This window comes from Dysidea avara, chromosome 5 (genome assembly GCF_963678975.1).
Source record: "Dysidea avara chromosome 5, odDysAvar1.4, whole genome shotgun sequence".
NCBI classification, from domain to species: domain Eukaryota; kingdom Metazoa; phylum Porifera; class Demospongiae; order Dictyoceratida; family Dysideidae; genus Dysidea; species Dysidea avara.
This window is the reverse complement of record NC_089276.1, coordinates 6,018,046-6,037,695: the sequence shown is the minus strand read 5'-3', so window position 1 is coordinate 6,037,695 and position 19,650 is coordinate 6,018,046. Positions and strand designations below refer to the sequence as shown.

The 19,650-nt window shown below is 37.4% G+C and overlaps 1 protein-coding gene across 1 annotated transcript; it reads left to right on the top strand.

The window, feature by feature from the left end:
- The first annotated feature begins 8,911 nt into the window (after nt 1–8,911).
- On the top strand, nt 8,912–19,605 carry LOC136255390 (receptor-type tyrosine-protein phosphatase alpha-like). Its single transcript, XM_066048159.1, has 16 exons — nt 8,912–9,041; nt 9,094–9,181; nt 10,235–10,308; nt 10,361–10,397; nt 10,452–10,549; nt 10,606–10,728; nt 11,243–11,394; nt 16,694–16,829; nt 16,886–17,035; nt 17,096–17,189; nt 17,241–17,296; nt 17,344–17,478; nt 17,529–17,654; nt 17,874–18,025; nt 18,086–18,221; nt 19,439–19,605. The coding sequence occupies exons 1-16, from the start codon at nt 8,949–8,951 to the stop codon at nt 19,514–19,516; spliced, it is 1,728 nt and encodes a 575-aa protein (XP_065904231.1). The 5' UTR covers nt 8,912–8,948; the 3' UTR covers nt 19,517–19,605.
- The last annotated feature ends 45 nt before the right edge of the window (nt 19,606–19,650 follow it).

The following is a 19,650-nucleotide window of genomic DNA, read 5'->3' as shown; positions in this document are numbered from 1 at the left end:
ACACAATATTGCCAATTATTGGTAGACAATTAACCAGTGACAAAAATTTTGTAGGTGTACAGCACTAGTCCCATACCACCTCACAATCCTGACCTGCACAATCACACTATAGATATTACAGTGCCATAAATTCTGTTTGTTGATTTTACAGTGTTTTAAACCAGATGCATGCCCACAACTGATCTGTGGCCAGTTAGAGCATGTTTTCCTGAAATCACAACAAGAGTGTGTGCACGCGCACGTGCGTGTGCGCGTGAGTGTTTGTGTGTGACCTTTCTGCCCATAAGGCACCAGCTTGAAATTGTACCCCTAATGTACCACTAATGCTTGATGTAGCTAAGTGATCGGTTAAAACATGAGAAAATATGATTATAGTCTAATTTAAGCTAAAAAGCTTGGAAATATGGAAAGGCTATACATATACAGACCCATTTACAGATCTGGTCACATATTATTTATAGCCACACAGCTCTATATTGGAGTACATGGTGACAGTTTTCAGTAGTGCATTTCAACACCCACCTTGGAAGCTTGGTGATCAGGGCACCATAATTTATTGATCTAGTCTAATAGCAGTAATCATGTAATGACAGTGGTGGAAATTTAAACCAGAAATAGAATATGGAAATGGTCAAATCATAGTGTATCTGTATCCAAGAGTAAAACCTCTCTTAGTGGCCACCTCTTTTACAAAGACCACCAGTGTACAAAGGCCATATTATAATTACATTCCAAAGTTAGCTAAGGCATACTTAATGACTCATTAATAAGACCATTTCATAGCCACCTTTTACAAAGACCATCCTTTTACAAGGACTATATCTTTGCAAAAGCCACCTCTTTACATTGTATTAATAGCTAAATCCAAGCATTTATTCTTGACTTTATCAATGGCACTTAGGTTGACTAAAAAAATAGCTAGGTACTTAAGGTCATCTGCGTACAGAACATAGTGGCTAAAGAAGGCTTGTCTATGGAATTGAAGTGTGTACAATTTGTGACCCACTAAGCAAAACCTGGCCATTTTTGCACATTTTTCGAATTCCATTTTATGTAATTGTATGTATATACTTTGCACTATATATGTTTATGTGTTCATGTGTCCGTGTGTGTTTGTGTGCGTGCACACGTGTATACAGTAGTGTACACAATATTCTTGCCAGCACACTTTTTCACTTACCAAACTGTAGTTGTGATTTTAGTATCTCCTTTCTCAGTAACAAGTACTCAGCAATTGATGTAAAGCTCTCTCCATTGGTTGAACGTCATGCCTACCAACCATGAGGAATCTTATCTTCTGTCTTTGTCCCTTTCTTTAGAACAGTACTGTGTACTATCTGCAAAACATCTTGCTTGGTCTTTCCATATCCCATTTTTTCATAGTTTAACAAGAAATCTACTAACTCTTTCTCTTCTTCCAAAGTAAGATACGGCTTAAGCCCCATGTTACAGCCATGAATCACTCTTAGTGATGCTCAGTTCTTTGCTTCTCTGCATTATATAGTAAGAAAGTAGTGAGCAGCTCAACTTTCAGTCTTTTGTGGTGAATAGTAGCACTAGACAGTTGGAACAGGAATAAACTCGATTTGTACAGCAACAATACAGCAAATAAATTACAGATGCTTATTTAAATGATCATAATTCACAACTGAAACAAGCTACGAAAATGGGGTTTGGCTCAGTCTGTTCCCCATGAACTGGCACATCAATCACGGTGTAGTGTTTTCCCTGTACATCTCCGTGTGGACAAAGAAGAAGGCCATTCCAACAATAAAATGACAATGGTAAACTTTAGTTTATTTATACCGCATTGTAAATAAGTGCCCATAACTCATCTACCATACGCTGTACAAACATGAAACAAAGATTGTCTTACTCCCAATTAACAGGAGAATCCAGTGGTGTATAGGGTTTTATTAATTTCAGCTTTTTGCAGTACATACAAAGCAATTAAAACATGTGTAAATTTTTTTATGTAGCATGCATGTTTTTACCCTGTTTGTTTCAATATGCTTTATAGAATAATAGAATTTTGCAAAAATGGTAGATTTTTGTCCAGTAGCTCACATAATGCATTTGCCATAAGGGAGTGACACAATGAAGGCTATAGAGTTTGATTGACATAATTTCTTGTCAGGAACACTAACATCAGTACTTTAATACAGTGTGTGTATCATTGTTTGTTACTTTAAAAAGCTGTAAACTGCTTAAAGACAGTACAAAACATGTCAAATGGGTATGATTGCAAGTTAGAAGGAGCTTGTTTCTACTAGTTAACATTACGTTTCTTGTGTTACTTGCAGGTGAAGGTACAAAAAGGAGCTATTGTGTGGACTTACTCAAATACCACAGCCCAGGGCCTTCAGGTTGCTAAAATAATTTCATAGAACCTTGTGTTTCAAAGTCTTACTGTTCTTTTAGACATTCTTTTTCAACGCCAAGGAAATTATAATGTAAGCTCCGTTTATCTCCTTGTGCTCACTGTCTTCTCTTTGTTAGAAGTGCTAAATTCCAGGTTGCATTTTCCTGTTTCCCTGTGAATAGAATGCTTCGATAAGTAACGGTCCAGTGGTCAAGTCTGATGGTTCAGTAGAGTACTCTTACTATAAATCACTGTCTTCTTTTTGTTAGAAGTGCTATTTCTAGTTTTATTATGTTGCATTTTCCTGTTTTCCTGTGAATAGAATGCTTTAATGGTTCAGTGGTCAAGTCTGATGGTTCAGTAGAGTACCCTTACTATAAAGCATGATTATTGTTTCAGTTAAAGAATACAAACTATATTACATAGTTTAGTGTATAAATGTACACCTCATATTTAGATTATTAAATTTTTGACTGTTGTACTTATATATGACTTATGTTTGACCATGCTGAGCACGCTCATATGACTGCAGAAATACTAATCAGTAATATTACACCAGTGTTATGTTGGGAGCATAAAATGGATGGATACAAAATACACAGTTGGTAAACACTCATGAGTAAATGTATTGATTGGATAGTGAAATTCCTGCATGGATTATATTATTGCATGAGTGCCTGGTAGTGGTTCTCACAAAATTTGTATATTCCGTGCAAATTTACCAGAGCTGTTCGAGGAACTTGAAATCATTTCCATAAAGTCGACATTACCTAGTTCATGACATTATATGGCACTTTTAAAGATGCAATATTTATCTCTCACTGACCATAACATTAATGTTAATACTTTCACATATTATATTTATTTCACAGTACCACCATTTGAGATATCATTATCTGGTCCCATACAAAGAGCAATGGTGGGTAGTACCCTAATGATCCGGTGTACAGCTAGTGGAATGGGGTTAAGTTCAGTAACAATCAGCTGGATGAGACGTGGAGGAGACTCTATTACAGATGATAGTAGAGTGACCATCACTAGCACTGGTTTAGTGAGTACCCTAAATTTTATGTACCTGATGGAGGGAGATGAGGGTACATACACATGTAATGTGATGACATCAGATGGAGCCAGAAGATCAGAATCAATTGAAATTGAGTCTCTTAGAGGTAAATCATTGTACATTGTGGATTCATCCCAGGCAAAATGGTCCTGAAAGAACTGTAAGCAAGACCTTGCAAGAAAATCTGGTCATTTCTTGCAGTATTTTGCAGGAATCCTGCAAAGTCCTGCAAGAGGTTCCAGGATCTTGCAAGACAATCTGGTCATTTCTTGTAGGAACTTGCAGGAACTTGCAGGACTCCTGCAGGATTTTGCAGGATCACATTTGCTGGGATGCATTCTTTGCTTATACATATTTATGCAGTTTCCACAACGGTTATTATTTTACAGTACCCCATCCCAGTAGTGTGACTGTCATTGTTCCCAACTCTCAGATAGTTAATCAGTCACTAACATTAACATGTAGTGTGACTGCTGTGAGAGGTATCACCAGTAGAGTGGATATTATATGGAGTAGGAATGGTACAGAAGTTGAGAGGATGGTGGGAGTCATTGTTAGCTCCTCAAATGGAAACATGGCGATGTACACAGACACTTATACCATCTCACAGTTAAGCACAAATGATGAATACCAGTGTGAGGTGGTGATCAACACTAATCCACTAGTAATAGCTACTGGTAGTGTTACACTGAATGTGATGGGTTAGTAGGATACTTTGGTTATATTTTTATTTTAAAAACAATTACATGTTGTACAGCATCTGGAGATGGTAGCAGTGGCGGTAGCAGTGGTGGTGGTTCAGGAGGGGCTATAGCAGGAGGAGTGATTGGAGCTATCTTAGCTGTTGTTGTGATAACTGTTATAGTAGTGTTTGTTGTGGTCATGATACGGTGAGGGAAAGGTGAATGTTTGTGTTGTTGGAAGCTACTTTTATGTGCCACAGACGGCATCGTTCTCATTCACAAGACATCGTTGATAAACCCACTTCTTTTGAAAAAGGCAGTGCTCTTCAGTCCATGACTGAGGAAAAAAGGTCACCAGTTTTACGTAAGTACTTTGATGAAATTACATGTGTGTGTACAGCTGTCATGTTTTAAATGGTTTGTATTACACCAATATACATACTGTAAGAATTTGTAATTCTGTACATTAGTATCATGTAACTGTAAAGAGGTAAGGTAGGGAAACCAGACTATAAATGTTAGGTTATAGGATTGGTTTGTAGAGTTATTATTAGAGCTCAAACGAATAGTCAAAAATTCGGATTAATATTTTTTTGCATTGCATCTGAATAATAAAATCAATCAGCGATTATTCGCATGTGATCATTTATACAGTGGCACATGATTAGCTGTTAGCAATTAAGACATGTCAAAAGGAAAAGACAGTGGTATTAAAGCCAGCCACTATTCGGTGAAGATGTACCAGTGTTGTGGTGAATCACCAAGCGCAGGACTTCGTATGGATTTGTGGCTTACTCCAGATACTTCTGCACACTTTCTATCACAATATCGCTGTGGTAATCCTTTCAGAAAAGGCACTACATTATGTTTTTTTTTCTTCTCAGTGATGTATTCATGGAAGCCACAAACCTGTTGGTGGTTATTTATAGGCTTCTTGGTGGTGGCCACCTTGATTACTGGATTGCATTCATGCAATGAAACCTTACACCAAGTATCCGAATAATTCTGCAACAGCTAAGCGAACATTCAAATATAGGAAACTACTATTCGTTTGAGCCTTAGTTATTATGATAGTTTTTGCATTATAAATGACTCCACCTTACAATTTTATCTTATGACAACTATCAAACAGTATGGTAGTACCGTTTAAGTAGGGAGCACGGTGAAAATTTTGTGTGTTGCCCAAAATTCCACCTTCAAAAATCATCCTAGAGACATTTTATGTAATGAAAATCACCTTACAGAATAATACTAGTCCTTATGGTACATAATACAGCATTAAATATAACAAAACACTTACAAGTGGCCTGATATAGTTTTTTTTAAATTGCCTAAACTCAAATTTTTGCCTCACTGACCACAGTTGCAAAGCTGGAGGCCAAACGAAGGAGGGCACGGCCACCATTTTATGCCACAATAACAAACTCGCCAGTGGGATGTGCCTTTTGGGGTTCCGACGAGCGTAGGCCCTCTGCGCTTTGTCTTTTCTTTTATCTTCAATCAGGCTCTTTGTCTTCTTCTTCATCCAACGAAACAACATTGAGGCGTTAATTTTCCGTATCAACACTTTCTTTCAGCAGCATATTTAGATGCTACAGGATTATTTTAAAGCTTGATTTCAGAGTTCTGGCACAACTATAAGAGGTACACTTGCTAGATGTCTGCTATACGATTAGGACCCCGTTCACGATAGGTTTGTGACCACCCCCATCAAATAAAGATCTAGGTGGACTAATAGTGATAGAGTACGGAGACCACACCTCTTAACAATCTATTTATTTATTTATTGATACTGGGCAGACGGCATGCCAATGCACCAAGGTAGTAGAAACCCCCCAAGGAAAATACAAATGATTACAGTTAAGTTATATGTCTAGTAATCGGTTAGTAAATATGTTAATGTTTTCTGACTTGATCACTGAGATTGGAAAGTTATTTCAGTCGACAACTGTTCTTGAATCTAGCTATTAAATAAGATCACCCTACTCCTTATTGGTCTAGCTAGCTGCACACCCCTTGGTTGACTTGAGATATACTCTAATACAACAGTCACTCCAATACAACAGTCATGTATGATAGAACAGTTACAAGTTACATTGTTCTGGTAGACGTAGCTGTTTTTATAAGAAAAAGAAGCAAGCACAATATAAAATCAGTATATTACATTATCGTTCTAAAGGAGACAGGAGCCCCTCAAGGTCAACAGCTGGAGGCACACAGGGACGCTTGGATCTAGAACGCGATCCCTTGATACACATTATTGAAGAGCGCAACAAGGAGAACCCCAAATTACAGTAAAGCCCTCCCATAACCACAGAATATAAACTCCATTTCTCACTAAGCAAATGGGCAAGATTTTTATAAGTGATGCATGATGGTATCTGCCTTCCCCATACCTACAGATGTGGAAAATACAGACTAATACAAGTTACATTTTAGCTAGCTGTGCCTCAACAAAAAAACTAGACAAACTGGTATTTTAAAAATATTGTTAATTTAAAAATGAAGCAGGCTGGGATCTATGCAGTAAAAAGTAGTGAAACAAGAGATGAATGATGGTGTTACAGCATAGCTCAGTGGGAAAGTCCCTACTTTGGCGTTTTAACTATTTGTTCAATGCCAAAGTAGGGACTTCCCACTGAGCTATGCTGTAACACCATCATTCATCTCTTGTTTCATTACCTTTTATTGCATAGATCCCTACTTCATTTTTAAATTAACAATTTTATAAAATACTAGTTACATGCATTAGTATATATGTTATAGTGAAAGCACCGCTGCACATGTGTATGGAAATACTGCACAAGGAAGTGTGTTGTTAACCCTTAAACGCGCATGAAACTTTTAAGGAATTAAGCCGTAAATGCGCACGAAACTTTTAAGGAATACGTGTTTAGACAAAGCAAACTTATATGGTGAGGGTAGATAGCCTTTCCTAACTCTATTAGCTTAAAACGAGATATCAATAGAAAGCTTATTCATTGGCCTACTTGGGGAAGGATAAATAACCACTGTAACAACAAAGGCTTACTTGTTATAAAGCAAAGAAGAATAACGTCTCACTTTATCGCAACAGCACATTCTTCGTCTTGCCTGCCATATTGATTGTGGGTTTAATCACGTGAGCTGTATATGGCCTGATTCGCCATTGAATGGCAATTCGACTAATACTTGTTTGCAGTGATTCGGACCAACTGGCAAGGAGTTATGGATCATTTTCTAAAGGTATGTAACACATTTTTGTAGTTCTTTGTTAAGAATTATTTTCACGGTGAGTTTTAGTTCCTATACTTTGGTCGTAGGGTAAACCCCTAGGTATCATTTTAATGCTTATTACATCACGAGTAGAATGGCACAAATTACAAAGCCATATGACGAACGCTTCGAAAGTTACAGCGCTTTGTTTACAGCCATGCATAAAAGCCTATATATAGGCTTATGCGTTTTCCAGGGGCATGCGTAATCTGCCTATATATAGGCTTATGCGCATTTAAGGGTTAATGCAGCACGATGTGAAGTTGAATGCTATATGAAGTTGAATGCTATATTAGGCCTGAGACACCTGTATTTTTCATATACACAAGCATAGGCAATGCTATACCATAGGTGCTATATTGTTCTATCTGGTCATTTTGCTTGGAGCATTCATCTCAAGTGCCCTAATCGCTTCAATCATTGGAGAATCAAAGTGCCACCTCATACTGTATTTTCCATACAGTACCAATTAGTCACATAACTGTACTGTATGTAACTGTACTGTATGACTATAATTGGGCAATTACAGTACGATTATGCAGAACAGGAACAACCCCACTCAGACAGCACAACTGATCACATGCATATCACTAAAACTAACCTGATTAATTGTACCAATTGGTTCTACAACTAGAAATAGGGAACTTACTGGTAGTCTGATTACCAGATATTGAAGCAGTTAGGGCACACAATCTGATGGACACTCTTACCAAGAAGACCAGGGAGTACAATATAACACTTAGAGCATGTGGGGTCAAGAGGCTAATACAGCACAAGACAAAGCCCAAGTTTTGTATTTATCTCAAGACTCCATGTGGTGCTCTTTAAACTGGTTTCAGTAATAATTACTTACTTAATTTTTCTGCAGGTGTCCCAGTGATCATTGATATGCCTAAACAACATTATGTAACAGAAGGTGTTGCTGCTACCTTCCCATGTTATGTGTCTGGTCAACCAACTCCTTGGGTGTACTGGTATCTTAACAACAGGTATGTGTACACCACTGTGAAATTAATGGATAGCAATTAGCGGTATAATGTAAACTGTTTATATGTACTTAGACAGCAGGCAGATTGTGCTTATGTGGTTTTGTTCAATACAATGTCTTTTGGCACCTTGCAAGCAATTGTATGCATGTGTTTTGCTTGTGTGATCAGTTTAGAATGAAGATGTTCATTGTCTAATTAAAGAACTGTACTTCATATTATAGGGACATGACTAATGATGATGATGTTACAATATCTGAAGATGGTCAACTCACTTTGGCCAAGGCCTCTAAACAACATGAGGGAGAGTGGAAATGTCAGGCCACTAACTCTGAGGGAACCATTGAGCAGACAATGCAAGTGCTAGTCAAAATGCCTATTATGGGTAAGAACAGCAGTTTGTAAAGCGGGCATGTAATTAGTGTTCTAACAGTTGTGGTGTGTAGTTGGATTAGTTATAATAAAATTTTTTTGTGCAATAAAGTCATAGTGTGAAGTACTGATCATGATTTGTTGGTATGTGTATACATATTTCATCACAGTACTAAATATTGCCTATAGAATATGGCGGTACTGAATCTCCTCTACCATTACACAAGATGGCAGACAAATCAATCCATATTAATGAGTTTGAAGCTCACGTAGAAGGAATGCATCACAACTTTAATGCACAGTTTGAATCACGGTTTAAGGTAACATGCAGTTTACTTTGTTATACGTTTTGTTTATACTTCTCTTGTATAGATGCTATACAGTGGTCATGACATGCCGGTAACTGTGGGAACTAAGAGAGAACACAAACCGAAGAACAGATTTGCCAATATTGTTCCATGTATGAATGAATAAAGCATGCACAATATTGTAATTTGGCAGTTTGGTATAATTCATTGGTTTAAAAATAGATTAGGTTATCTAGCACTGTTGGTTACTCAATTTTTTTACCAATTAATTTATTCAGTATTGTCATACAGTACAGTAGTACTGTATATTAGGGATCACAGAGGTTTGCAACTTCTCACAAAAAAATTTCACATGAAAACCAGCCTCACAGTACCTTAATATCGCCTTGGCAGAACTCTCAGTACGACCTGAAGTACTTCCAATAAGTTTGCTACCAAATATTATTTTTTTATTCAGTGAAATTTTTTGCTGACTGACTAACTGCCTGATGCCTTCAGACAAGCATAACTTGGGTTACAGGCTTGATTTTTTTCAGTGTTAAATGTTGCTTCAGGTGCCTTTTGGCATACGTACATTGCATGCATCATGGACTTACCTTTGTCTTCCTTTGTGTCCCATTTATCTTTGCTGACAGTGCAATGTGGTACATGTAGTTAGTGTGTGATGGCTATCCTACATTTGTAATGCATAGTGACTGGATTGATTGCAGAAGTGCTTGCTTGTTGTAATGCACTTTGTTTGTAATGCTGTACAATAGTTTGAACATACCTGAAAATGAAGTACAATGGTTACTTCACTTTAATTGATAGTTAGGGCATGGGTTCAGACAAAAACATTAAGCATGGCACCATTCTTTCTTTTGATGCAGTATGTGCTGGTTCACCAGTCATATACATGATCATGTTGCAAAAAAAGTAAACAAACAAGTAGAAAGAAACTGAGGAACAATTAGGGATCATAGAAAACAGTATGAAAACAAGGGAGGTCACCTACACCTGCAGATATACTAGTAGACATTTAATCCCTGTAGCTATATATACCAATGACTGGATTAAATGTTGACTAGTATAGGTAAACTGCTTGTTGTAATAACAACAATTGTTTATCAGATATGCTCATACGTGCATACGTATACATGTATGTATGTAACTTCCACGTGATTGTGTGTGAATGTGTATGCATGCAATTGTTCTGTTTGTTGCAGATGATAGTAACAGAATAAAGCTTGTTTCTTATGAAGATAGTGGAAATGACTACGTCAATGCTTCTCCAGTTGATGTACGTTTATAGTAGAGTATTAAACTGTCGCATAAAATTTTATAACTATTAGGGTTATAAGAAGAGGAAACGATTCATTGCTGCACAAGGTTTGAGATATTTTGTTTGACTGTCTAAACTTGGTACCATATTACATACTCTAGCTCCTCTAAAAGTGTCTGTCGTTGATTTCTGGTCTGTGATTTGGGAAGAACGTGTTACAACAATTGTTATGCTGACTAACATCAAAGAAGGAGACAAGGTACACTCATTTGTATGTGTATAGTATTCTGCAAACTTGGATGTTAACTATTGCAGTTGAAATGTTTTCAATACTGGCCTGAAACTGTTGGTGGAGAGGTTGAGTTCAAGCCCTTCAGAGTATCACTGTTGGAAGAGAATAGATACTCTGAGTATCTTATTAGGAAGTTTAATATTACGGTAAGTTTTTCCATTTGCACCAAATGTATGCTACCACAAAATAGAGCTCTGTTAGCAGCCAGTTACCATTAATGTTCTTAAAGGATAATAAATTTGCTGTAAATCTGCAACATTATGTGACCGAGCCTGCAAAGAGTGGGAACGTGGACACATTAATTTACCTACTTTTCAAACTTTCACAACTCGTAACTTTTAATACTGTTATCTCATGGTTACATAATGTTCAGCACTTAAATTTTTATGATAGAATGGAGATACTCTATGCCAATACTGAGATGTGATCTGTTATGTCAAAGGGTGTAGCTTGTGCACACATGCCCTGTTTTTGCAGACTTGGTCACTTATACAGATTATTGTATCCACCATTGGAAAATAGTGTACCTGTTTTTATGTACTGAGTTGTTTGTGTACATATAGTTTTACCGGGATATAGGCAATGTATTGCTATGGGTAGCTACACAGTAGATACATGCATTGTCAGATGTATTGCTTAAATATTTTATACAATACTCAGAAATCAGGAGAATCATTTGATGTAACTCAGTTTCATTATGTTTCTTGGCCTGATCATGGAGTACCAGAATATGCTACTGGAATGTTGAGTTTTTATCGAAGGATTAAAGGCTTCCATAGCACTACTAAGGATCCTATGTTGGTGCATTGCAGGTTAGTGTTATTTGGGTTCAGATTGGCAATCTGATTTGCCACCAATAGCATTTGTTAGTTACTTATTATTATTATTATCAGGGATGTAGCCAAGGAGTTGGATGATTTGGACTAACCCTGCTAAGGTTTTAAATTTAAAAATTTTACTAAAGTTTTCAATACTGAAAATCAGAAGAAACTTTCTGGATACTGTCACTTCAAGACTCAACCCACCCTCCAGGGAATCCTATATAGTTACATGCCTGACTATGTACATTCTTTATGGTGTTACAAGTAACAAGTATAAGGAAAATTAGGAATTTTAAGTTTGCTTAGAGATTATAGAAAAAAAGTAGGGAAACAGGGGAGGTCTGTAACTAGTGGACTTTTAATCCCTAATTCAGTCATGGGTATAGACTGCGTGAAGTATGGATTATGTAGGTAGGTTAGAGGTGTACCGATAATGATACCAATGATATCGGTATCGGATCGGTATTGGTAATACAATGCTACAGATATACCACCAGTAAACACTTATCATATTTATTATAGCTTCAACCATCTCTTGCTAAATTTCCTGCAGCAAATAAGTTAGTTAGGCTAACAAAGTAGCGAATACAAAGCCTTTGTTACTCTTTTCCAAGTATTGCTATACTTGCTCCATTTGTATTCTAATATATTAGAGCACGTGAATCCTTTGTAATTAAATGACAGTGCAGTTGTTTCTCAAAAAATAAGTAAATTTATGACTACTTGGCTTGCTTTTTCATGAAAATTTTTGGTTGCAAGGCTGCAACAAACAGTGTAGAATTATTGGCTGCCCACACAATTAATTATCTAATTAATGAGTTTACAAGAAAACTACCTCAAATCAAGCAGCAATTAGTAATCTGTTTAACATATATGAATATTTTGAAACTTGAGATCATCGCTTTTCAATCAAAGTGCACAATTACTATGATATTTTAATAGCTAGCTATGTATATCTAATCCAAAACAGCCAAGCTGTAAAAAAAGAGTGCGGCCCTCAGAAAGGCTATGGTGAAAAAAGATGTGAAATCCAAGGTGGCGGCCAAGAAATGGCTGTGATGGTAGGTTAATGGTAAAAAATTTAATAACAACAATTCAGGTGAATTTGGTGCCGAGATCAAGCGGGCTGTTTTGGATTAGATTTCACTTCTTTTTGTATTTTTATACCCCAAAGCTGGCCTATGGACGGCTTTAGGGCTTTTTAACCTGTCATTTTTTTACTTTACTACAGGAAGAAGAAAACATGAAGCAGGGTAATTTCTTTGTAGCTGACCTCTCTGCAAGGTGATCCTTCTAGCTGATCTCTCTACCGGATGACTTGTTTTTAGCTGAACTCTCTAAAGGGTGATTTGTTTGTAGCTGAACTCTCTACAAGGTAACTTCTTCTAGCTGATCTTTCTACAGGGTGATTTGTTTGTAGCTGAATTCTCTACAGGGCGATTTGTTTGCAGCTAAACTGCTGAACTCTCTACAATGTAGCTTCTTCTAGCTGAACTCTGTACAGGTGGCTTGTTTCTAGCTGATCTCTCTACAGGGTGATTTGTTTCTAGCTGAATTCTCTACAGAGTGATTTGTTTGTAGCTGAACTCTCTACAAGGTAACTTCTTCTAGCTGATCTTTCTACAGGGTGATTTGTTTGTAGCTAAATTCTCTACAGCGCAATTTGTTTGCAGCTGAACTCTCTATATGGTAGTTTCTTTGTAGCTGAACTCTCTACAATGTAACTTCTTCTAGCTGAACTCTCTACAGGATGACTTGTTTCTAGCTGAACCCTCTACAGGGTGATTTGTTTGTAGCTGAACTCTCTACAAGGTAACTTCTTCTAGCTGATCTTTCTACAGGGTAATTTGTTTGTAGCTGAATGCTCTATAGGACAATTTGTTTGCAGCTTAATTCTCTACATGGTAGTTTCTTGTAGCTGAACTCTCTACAATGTAACTTCTTCTAGCTGAACTCTCTACAGGGTGACTTGTTTGTAGCTGAACCCTCTACAGGATGACTTGTTTGTAGCTGAGCTCTCTACAAGGTAACTTCTTCTAGCTGATCTTTCTACAGGGTGATTTGTTTGTAGCTGAATTCTCTACAGGGTGATTTGTTTGCAGCTGAACTCACTACATGGTAGTTTCTTTGTAGCTGAACTCTCTACAATGTAACTTCTTCTAGCTGAACTCTCTACAGAATGACTTGTTTCTAGCTGAACCCTCTACAGGGTGGTTTGTTTGTAGCTGAACTCTCTACAAGGTAACTTCTTCTAGCTGATCTTTCTACAGGGTGATTTGTTTGTGGCTGAATTCTCTACAGGGCAATTTGTTTGCAGCTGAACTCTCTACATGGTAGTTTCTTTGTAGCTGAACTCTCTACAATGTAACTTCTTCTAGCTGAACTCTCTACGGGTGGCTTGTTTCTAGCTGAACTCTCTACAGGGTGACTTGTTTCTAGCTGAACTCTCTACAGGGTGATTTGTTTGTAGCTGAACTCTCTACAAGGTAACTTCTTCTAGCTGATCTTTCTACAGGGTAATTTGTTTGTAGCTGAATTCTCTACAGGGCGATTTGTTTACAGCTGAACTCTCTACATGATAGTTTCTTTGTAGCTGAACTCTCTACAATGTAACTTCTTCTAGCTGATCTCTCTACAGGATGACTTGTTTCTAACTGAACTCTCTACAGTGTGATCTGTTCATAGCGGAACTTTCTACTGGGTGATTTGTTTGCAGTTAAACTCTGCATGATTGTTTCTTTTAACTGAACTCTCTACAAGGTGACTTCTTCTAGCTGATCTCTCTACAGGATGACCTGTTTCTAACTGAACTCTCCACAGTGTGATCTGTTCATAGCGGAACTTTCTACTGGGTGATTTGTTTGCAGCCAAACTCTTTGCATGATTGTTTCTTTGTAACTGAACTCTCTACAAGGTAACTTCTTCTAGCTGATCTCTCTACAGGGCAATTTGTTTGTAGCTGAATTCTCTACAGGGTGATTTATTTGAGCTGAACTCTCTACATGATGGCTTCTTTGTAGCTGAACTCTCTATTAGGTACCTTCTTCTAGCTGATCTGACTACAGGGTGACTTGTTTGTAGCTGAATTCCCTACAGAATAACTTGCAATGTAATGTAATAACTGAGTGAATTATAAATGACGCTGAATGCTTTATTAGGGTGACTGTTCTATTAGAGTATCTCGATCTCGCATTTGCTGCACATAGTTGCCTTTCGAATCATAACTCAGTGATTTGTAATCCGATTCTTCTCTACTACTGCAAGGACTTTCTATGATGACTATTCCAGCTACATACTGATTTTCAGCTCGTTGTTCTAAGCGGTTTGCCTGGTAGACACGAAAACTAATAGTTTTTTAATTCATAAAAATCGATCGCGTAATTTTGACACAGGTTGGGTTTTGTGTCATATCTCCATGGTCTTTATCCCGATTCCTTTCAAACCACAAAAAGGCACTCCTACGATGGTTGCTCCATCTACATATCAATTTTCAACTGATTCCTCCAAGGGGTTTACCCTGTAGGCGTGACAGACCTTCGACCTTATTTTACGCAATAATCGGTCATAACTCCGTGAATGTTCATCAGATTCCTACCAAAGTTGGTACGGAGATCTGCCTTAATGAGCCCTTTAAGTGTGCCAAATTTCAGCCCAATCCGAGCATGTATTCATGTTTTATGGTGAATTTTGCGAAATGAAGATGAAGAAAAAAACGAAGAAATTAAAACGAAATTTTGTTTGCTCGTATCTCGGAAATGGCTGGAGCGATTTTCTTCAAATTTGGTATGTAGACTCACCTAACTGGGCGGCATGTCTCGAGCAAATTTGGTGCCAATCGGATAAGGGATCACTGAGCTACATAGGTGTGAAAATTGCGTTTTCTTTCTTCCTGTTAATATGCTCACGTTGTGGCGTGCCGACTTCTTGGGCCGCACGACACACTACCGTGTGTCTTGATATCACAACAGTGAAACACTCAGTATTAAACTTTGCCTAGGCTTCATTACTTAGTATTGGTATTGATATCGGCAGATAATTTCAGTACCAGTACTGGTAGCGGAAGTATCGGTAAAATAGTGGTATCAGTACACCTGTAGTGTAGGCGACCTCCCTTGTTTCCCTACTTTTTTCTATGATCCCTAATCAAACTAATTTTCCTTATACTTGTTTGTTTACTTTTTTGTAGCATTATTGTGGCTGGTGAGTCCATGCATACCGCATCAAAAGAAAGGATGGTGCCAGAGTTCATGTTTTCATCTGAATGCGCCCCCCAGCTATTAATTACTGTGAAGTGGCCATTATGCTTCACTTTCAGCTGTGTTCAGCTGTTATGCAGTGCTACAAATGAAGAGCAGTAGAAGAAGCACCTCCTCAATCAATCCAGTCACCACAAAAATTAGACAATTTGTGAGCCCCAACTACTCAAAAGTGAAGTGGCCAATATGCTTTGCTTTCAGCTATGTTCAACCCGTCACACAGTAAAGAATAGTATGAGAAGCATCTCTGCAATCAATCCAGTCGTTATGGAAAATACAGCATAACAGCCAACACAGCCACAGGGAAACCACATTGTACTATCGCAAATCGACACCTTGTGTTGTTAGTGAGAAGAACTGGAACACAAAGGAAGACAAAGGCAAGTCTATGATGCACAGATTGTGCTTGGCAAAAAGGCGCATCTCAGGACGAAGTGACGTTGAACAGTGAAGAAATCAAGCCCATAGCCTTATTCATTGATAAGTGATGCTTAGCTGGAGGCATCAGTTAGTCAGTCAGCATAAAACTCTGTTAAATAGAAATTTTTAAAATTCCAAAGAAACTCTTTGGAAGGGTTTGGGGGTTGGTCTGAAGATATTTTGGGCTTAGCTGTACCTAACCAGTGCTGCCAAGCTGTCATGAAGGGAAATCAAGACTGGTTTATATAGAGTGATATTTTTGGCTGGAAAAGCTCGGTCCTTCATGATCCCTAATATACATACTACCATATTGTATAATGCCAGAATAGAAACATAAAAGTAATAATGGATAATGACAACAGACAATTAAATTGGAAAATCAAAAACCATCTTGTCTACCCCTCCTTAAGTAGCATTAATTTGGCTACCTTTACATCACTGAGCAGTTCCTGATTATAGCCACCTAAAAACTGATGCTTTTAACATCAGCATCCAGTATATTCTTGCATGTTGTTGTAGAGGTTTAACTTAGTCTCACATATCTATTTTCCCATTAACAAAAGTGCATTGTGATTTATTTTAAGTGACATACTAGAGTACCATTGTATATTTAGTGCTGGTGTTGGTCGGACTGGGACCTTCATTGCTCTGGATATTGTACTGAGACAAGTGAAGAATGAGAATGTTGTGGACATTCACAATGTCATTAACAGGCTGAGACACCAACGTCCTCAAATGGTGCAGTCTCTGGTAAGGTCACGTGTACATTGTGTTTGTGTATATTCAAGTTGTGATTGATTGAACAGGAACAGTACATCTTCATCCATGATGCTGTACTGGAGTTCATCACATGTGGTGACACTAGCATTGAAGCACCAAATGTGATGAGGGCAATGGCTAAACTGAAGAGCAAAGACCGAATGACTGGATTAACCGGTTATGAGCAAGAACTCAAAGTTAGTATAGAGACTACTTTCTTTTACTGACGCACTTTGTATTGATCTTGATATCTGTAGATATTAAACAAAGTCAGTCCCAGAGCTGAAGATGTGGTGTGTCCTTCTGCCAATACTTTTCCAAACAAAAATCGTCCTGGCCATTGCTTACCTGGTATATTGAGATGATATATAATCAGTCACTTATATGTCTGTTTTATTTCAGTGGAGCGTTGCCGAGTACCATTAAAGCAGAGTTATATTAATGCCTCATATGCTGATGTAAGATATAATATATTCAGATACATTGACTACATTTTGCTATACAGGGTTACAAGCACAGTAGAGCATACATCATAGCTCAGTCTCCAATGGCAAACACCATTAGAGACTTTTGGAAAATGATCAGTGATAAACAGTGTGCAACTGTTATAATGTTATGTGAATTATTGGAGAATGATGAGGTCAGCACAGCCAATAAGTACATGCAGTAGTATTACGTACAATCTTACAGGAGGTGTGTGCATGCTACTGGCCCCGTACTGGTGTGAATACATTTGATGATATGGATGTTGAGTTAACCGGTGGTAATAGTGCTAAACATTTTACCACAAGAACAATGAAAATCACTGATAATAAGGTAATAAAGCAGCTACCAAGTTTAATTACACTCCTGGTAGATTATGCATACAAAAATACAATTAAAAAGTATGGCTTCTGTTTCAATGCTAAATTTACACTCATCATCATAAGGGATCCTGTTTTGTTTGGAGGGCATTCTTAAAACACTTAATACTACAAACATACGCATTCTCACAAACTTTGTATTTTTTGTAAATACATGGTGTTGTGTTAATAGACCAAGAAGAGCCACCAGGTGACCCAGTTTCAGTATCATGGTTGGCTAGCTCATAAGCCTCCTAGTAATAGTACTGGGCTGATATCAATGCTTGAAGAAGTGCAGAAAGTTCAGCGTAGCACTGCCAACAAGCCCATTGTTGTACACTGCAGGTACTGATAGTATCGTGTGTGGTCATACATTACAATTAGAATATGTTGATGTTCACACAGTAATGGACTGGGTCGAAGCTCTACCTTCTGTGCTATTTATACAACACTGGAACGATTTAAAGCAGAGCAGTGTATTGATATTTTCCAAGTGGTTAAATCACTCCGTATCAACAGGCCAGGAGCTGTGGATAGTTTGGTGAGATTTGAAATTATTTATATTTGTTGTACGTATGTACTTAAGACACATACGTTTGGGTTAAGGAATTTACTAGTAATAATAATGGTTCAGTTAAAATGAAGTGGGGTTCCAGCTATAAAATGTAGTGAAACAAGATTACATGAATGATGGTTTCATAACAAAGCTATGTGGGATAATTACTACATTAGCATTCTGCCTACTTTTTAAATCAAGATATTTATTAGACTAGTTTGTAAGCTTATATGTGACTGGGCCTGCGAAAATAGGGCATGTGGGCACATGATTTTTGCCTACTTTTTCAAACTTTCACCGCTCAACGTTTTGTATCATTATGCTATGGAAATGCAATTTTCAGCACGTAGTAAGCATTTAATTGGTGTTATGATGCAAGTTACAGAATACAAATATTCTGTTCCAGTACTGAGATATGACCTGTACAGTGACAGGGTGTAGTTTGTGCCCACATGCCCTATTTTCGCAGGCCCGGTCACATATTATGTACGTGTGACTGTTCTATTAGAATACTTAGCTGTGACTGTTTTATTAGAGTATCTTGATCTTGCTACAATAGATTAAGGAGTGTGGTTGCTTTCTACAGCAAAAATTTCAGTTAGATTCTAGGAAGCATAGTCACTGTGCTTTGATAGTTTAAGGGTGCTCTGTTTTCAGTAGTGATCAGATTGCTTTACAAATACCTCTTATAAGTGTGTCAAATAGTTTTGTTGTCTAAATACACTTCTCTAAGGAATTGTTGTGTAATTATTCAAGGTACAGTCTTCGGCTTATGTTTACTGTAATACAGAGGGGTTTTTTTTGGTAAAAATGTATGGAGCCAGACCTGTTGAAACCAAAATTTTGTCCTTGTTATGGAGTTGTTTTCTATTTTAAGGAGTTAGTTTAGAGAGGTCCACTGTATTTAATCTACACCAAAAACTAGTGCTGATTTCCTAAGCCTGGCACAGATTCCAGGAATAATTTAGAGAATGGCATGAAGAAAAATGGAAAGTTTTGGAGTGTAAAAATAGGGTACAGAAGGCACCATGGAACTATATGGGATTTCTTTGAACAGCAACTTTTTGAGATTTTAACTTGTTCTCCAAACCCAAAAGTTTTTGTTTTTGAATTTTAATTTTCACCTGGTAACTACGACCTACCATAGCTTTACCATAATAGGAAAACTACATAAGAGCCTTTATTAAGAGATTTTTTTGTAGGAGATGTACCAGTTCATCTTTGAAGTTGTCCTGCGCTACATGCAGTCGTTTGAGACTTACTCTAACTTCAGTGTTTAGGTGACTCCCTTTGTAGTTTATCTAATTATAGAACAAGTTGTTAGGTATTGAATATTGTCGTATTCTTTTATTTTGGTCATAGCATTTTGTATTATAAAATATTTTTTTAATATTACATGTATGTGCTTGCACAC

Excerpts from the sequence above, each read along its gene's own strand:
- LOC136255390 (XM_066048159.1), top strand. The coding sequence starts at position 8,949 with ATGGCAGACAAATCAATCCATATTAATGAGTTTGAAGCTCACGTAGAA. Across the intron at positions 9,042-9,093 it reads AGTTTGAATCACGGTTTAAG|ATGCTATACAGTGGTCATGA; the intron begins GTAACATGCAGT and ends TCTCTTGTATAG. Across the intron at positions 17,297-17,343 it reads TTAATGCCTCATATGCTGAT|GGTTACAAGCACAGTAGAGC; the intron begins GTAAGATATAAT and ends TTTGCTATACAG.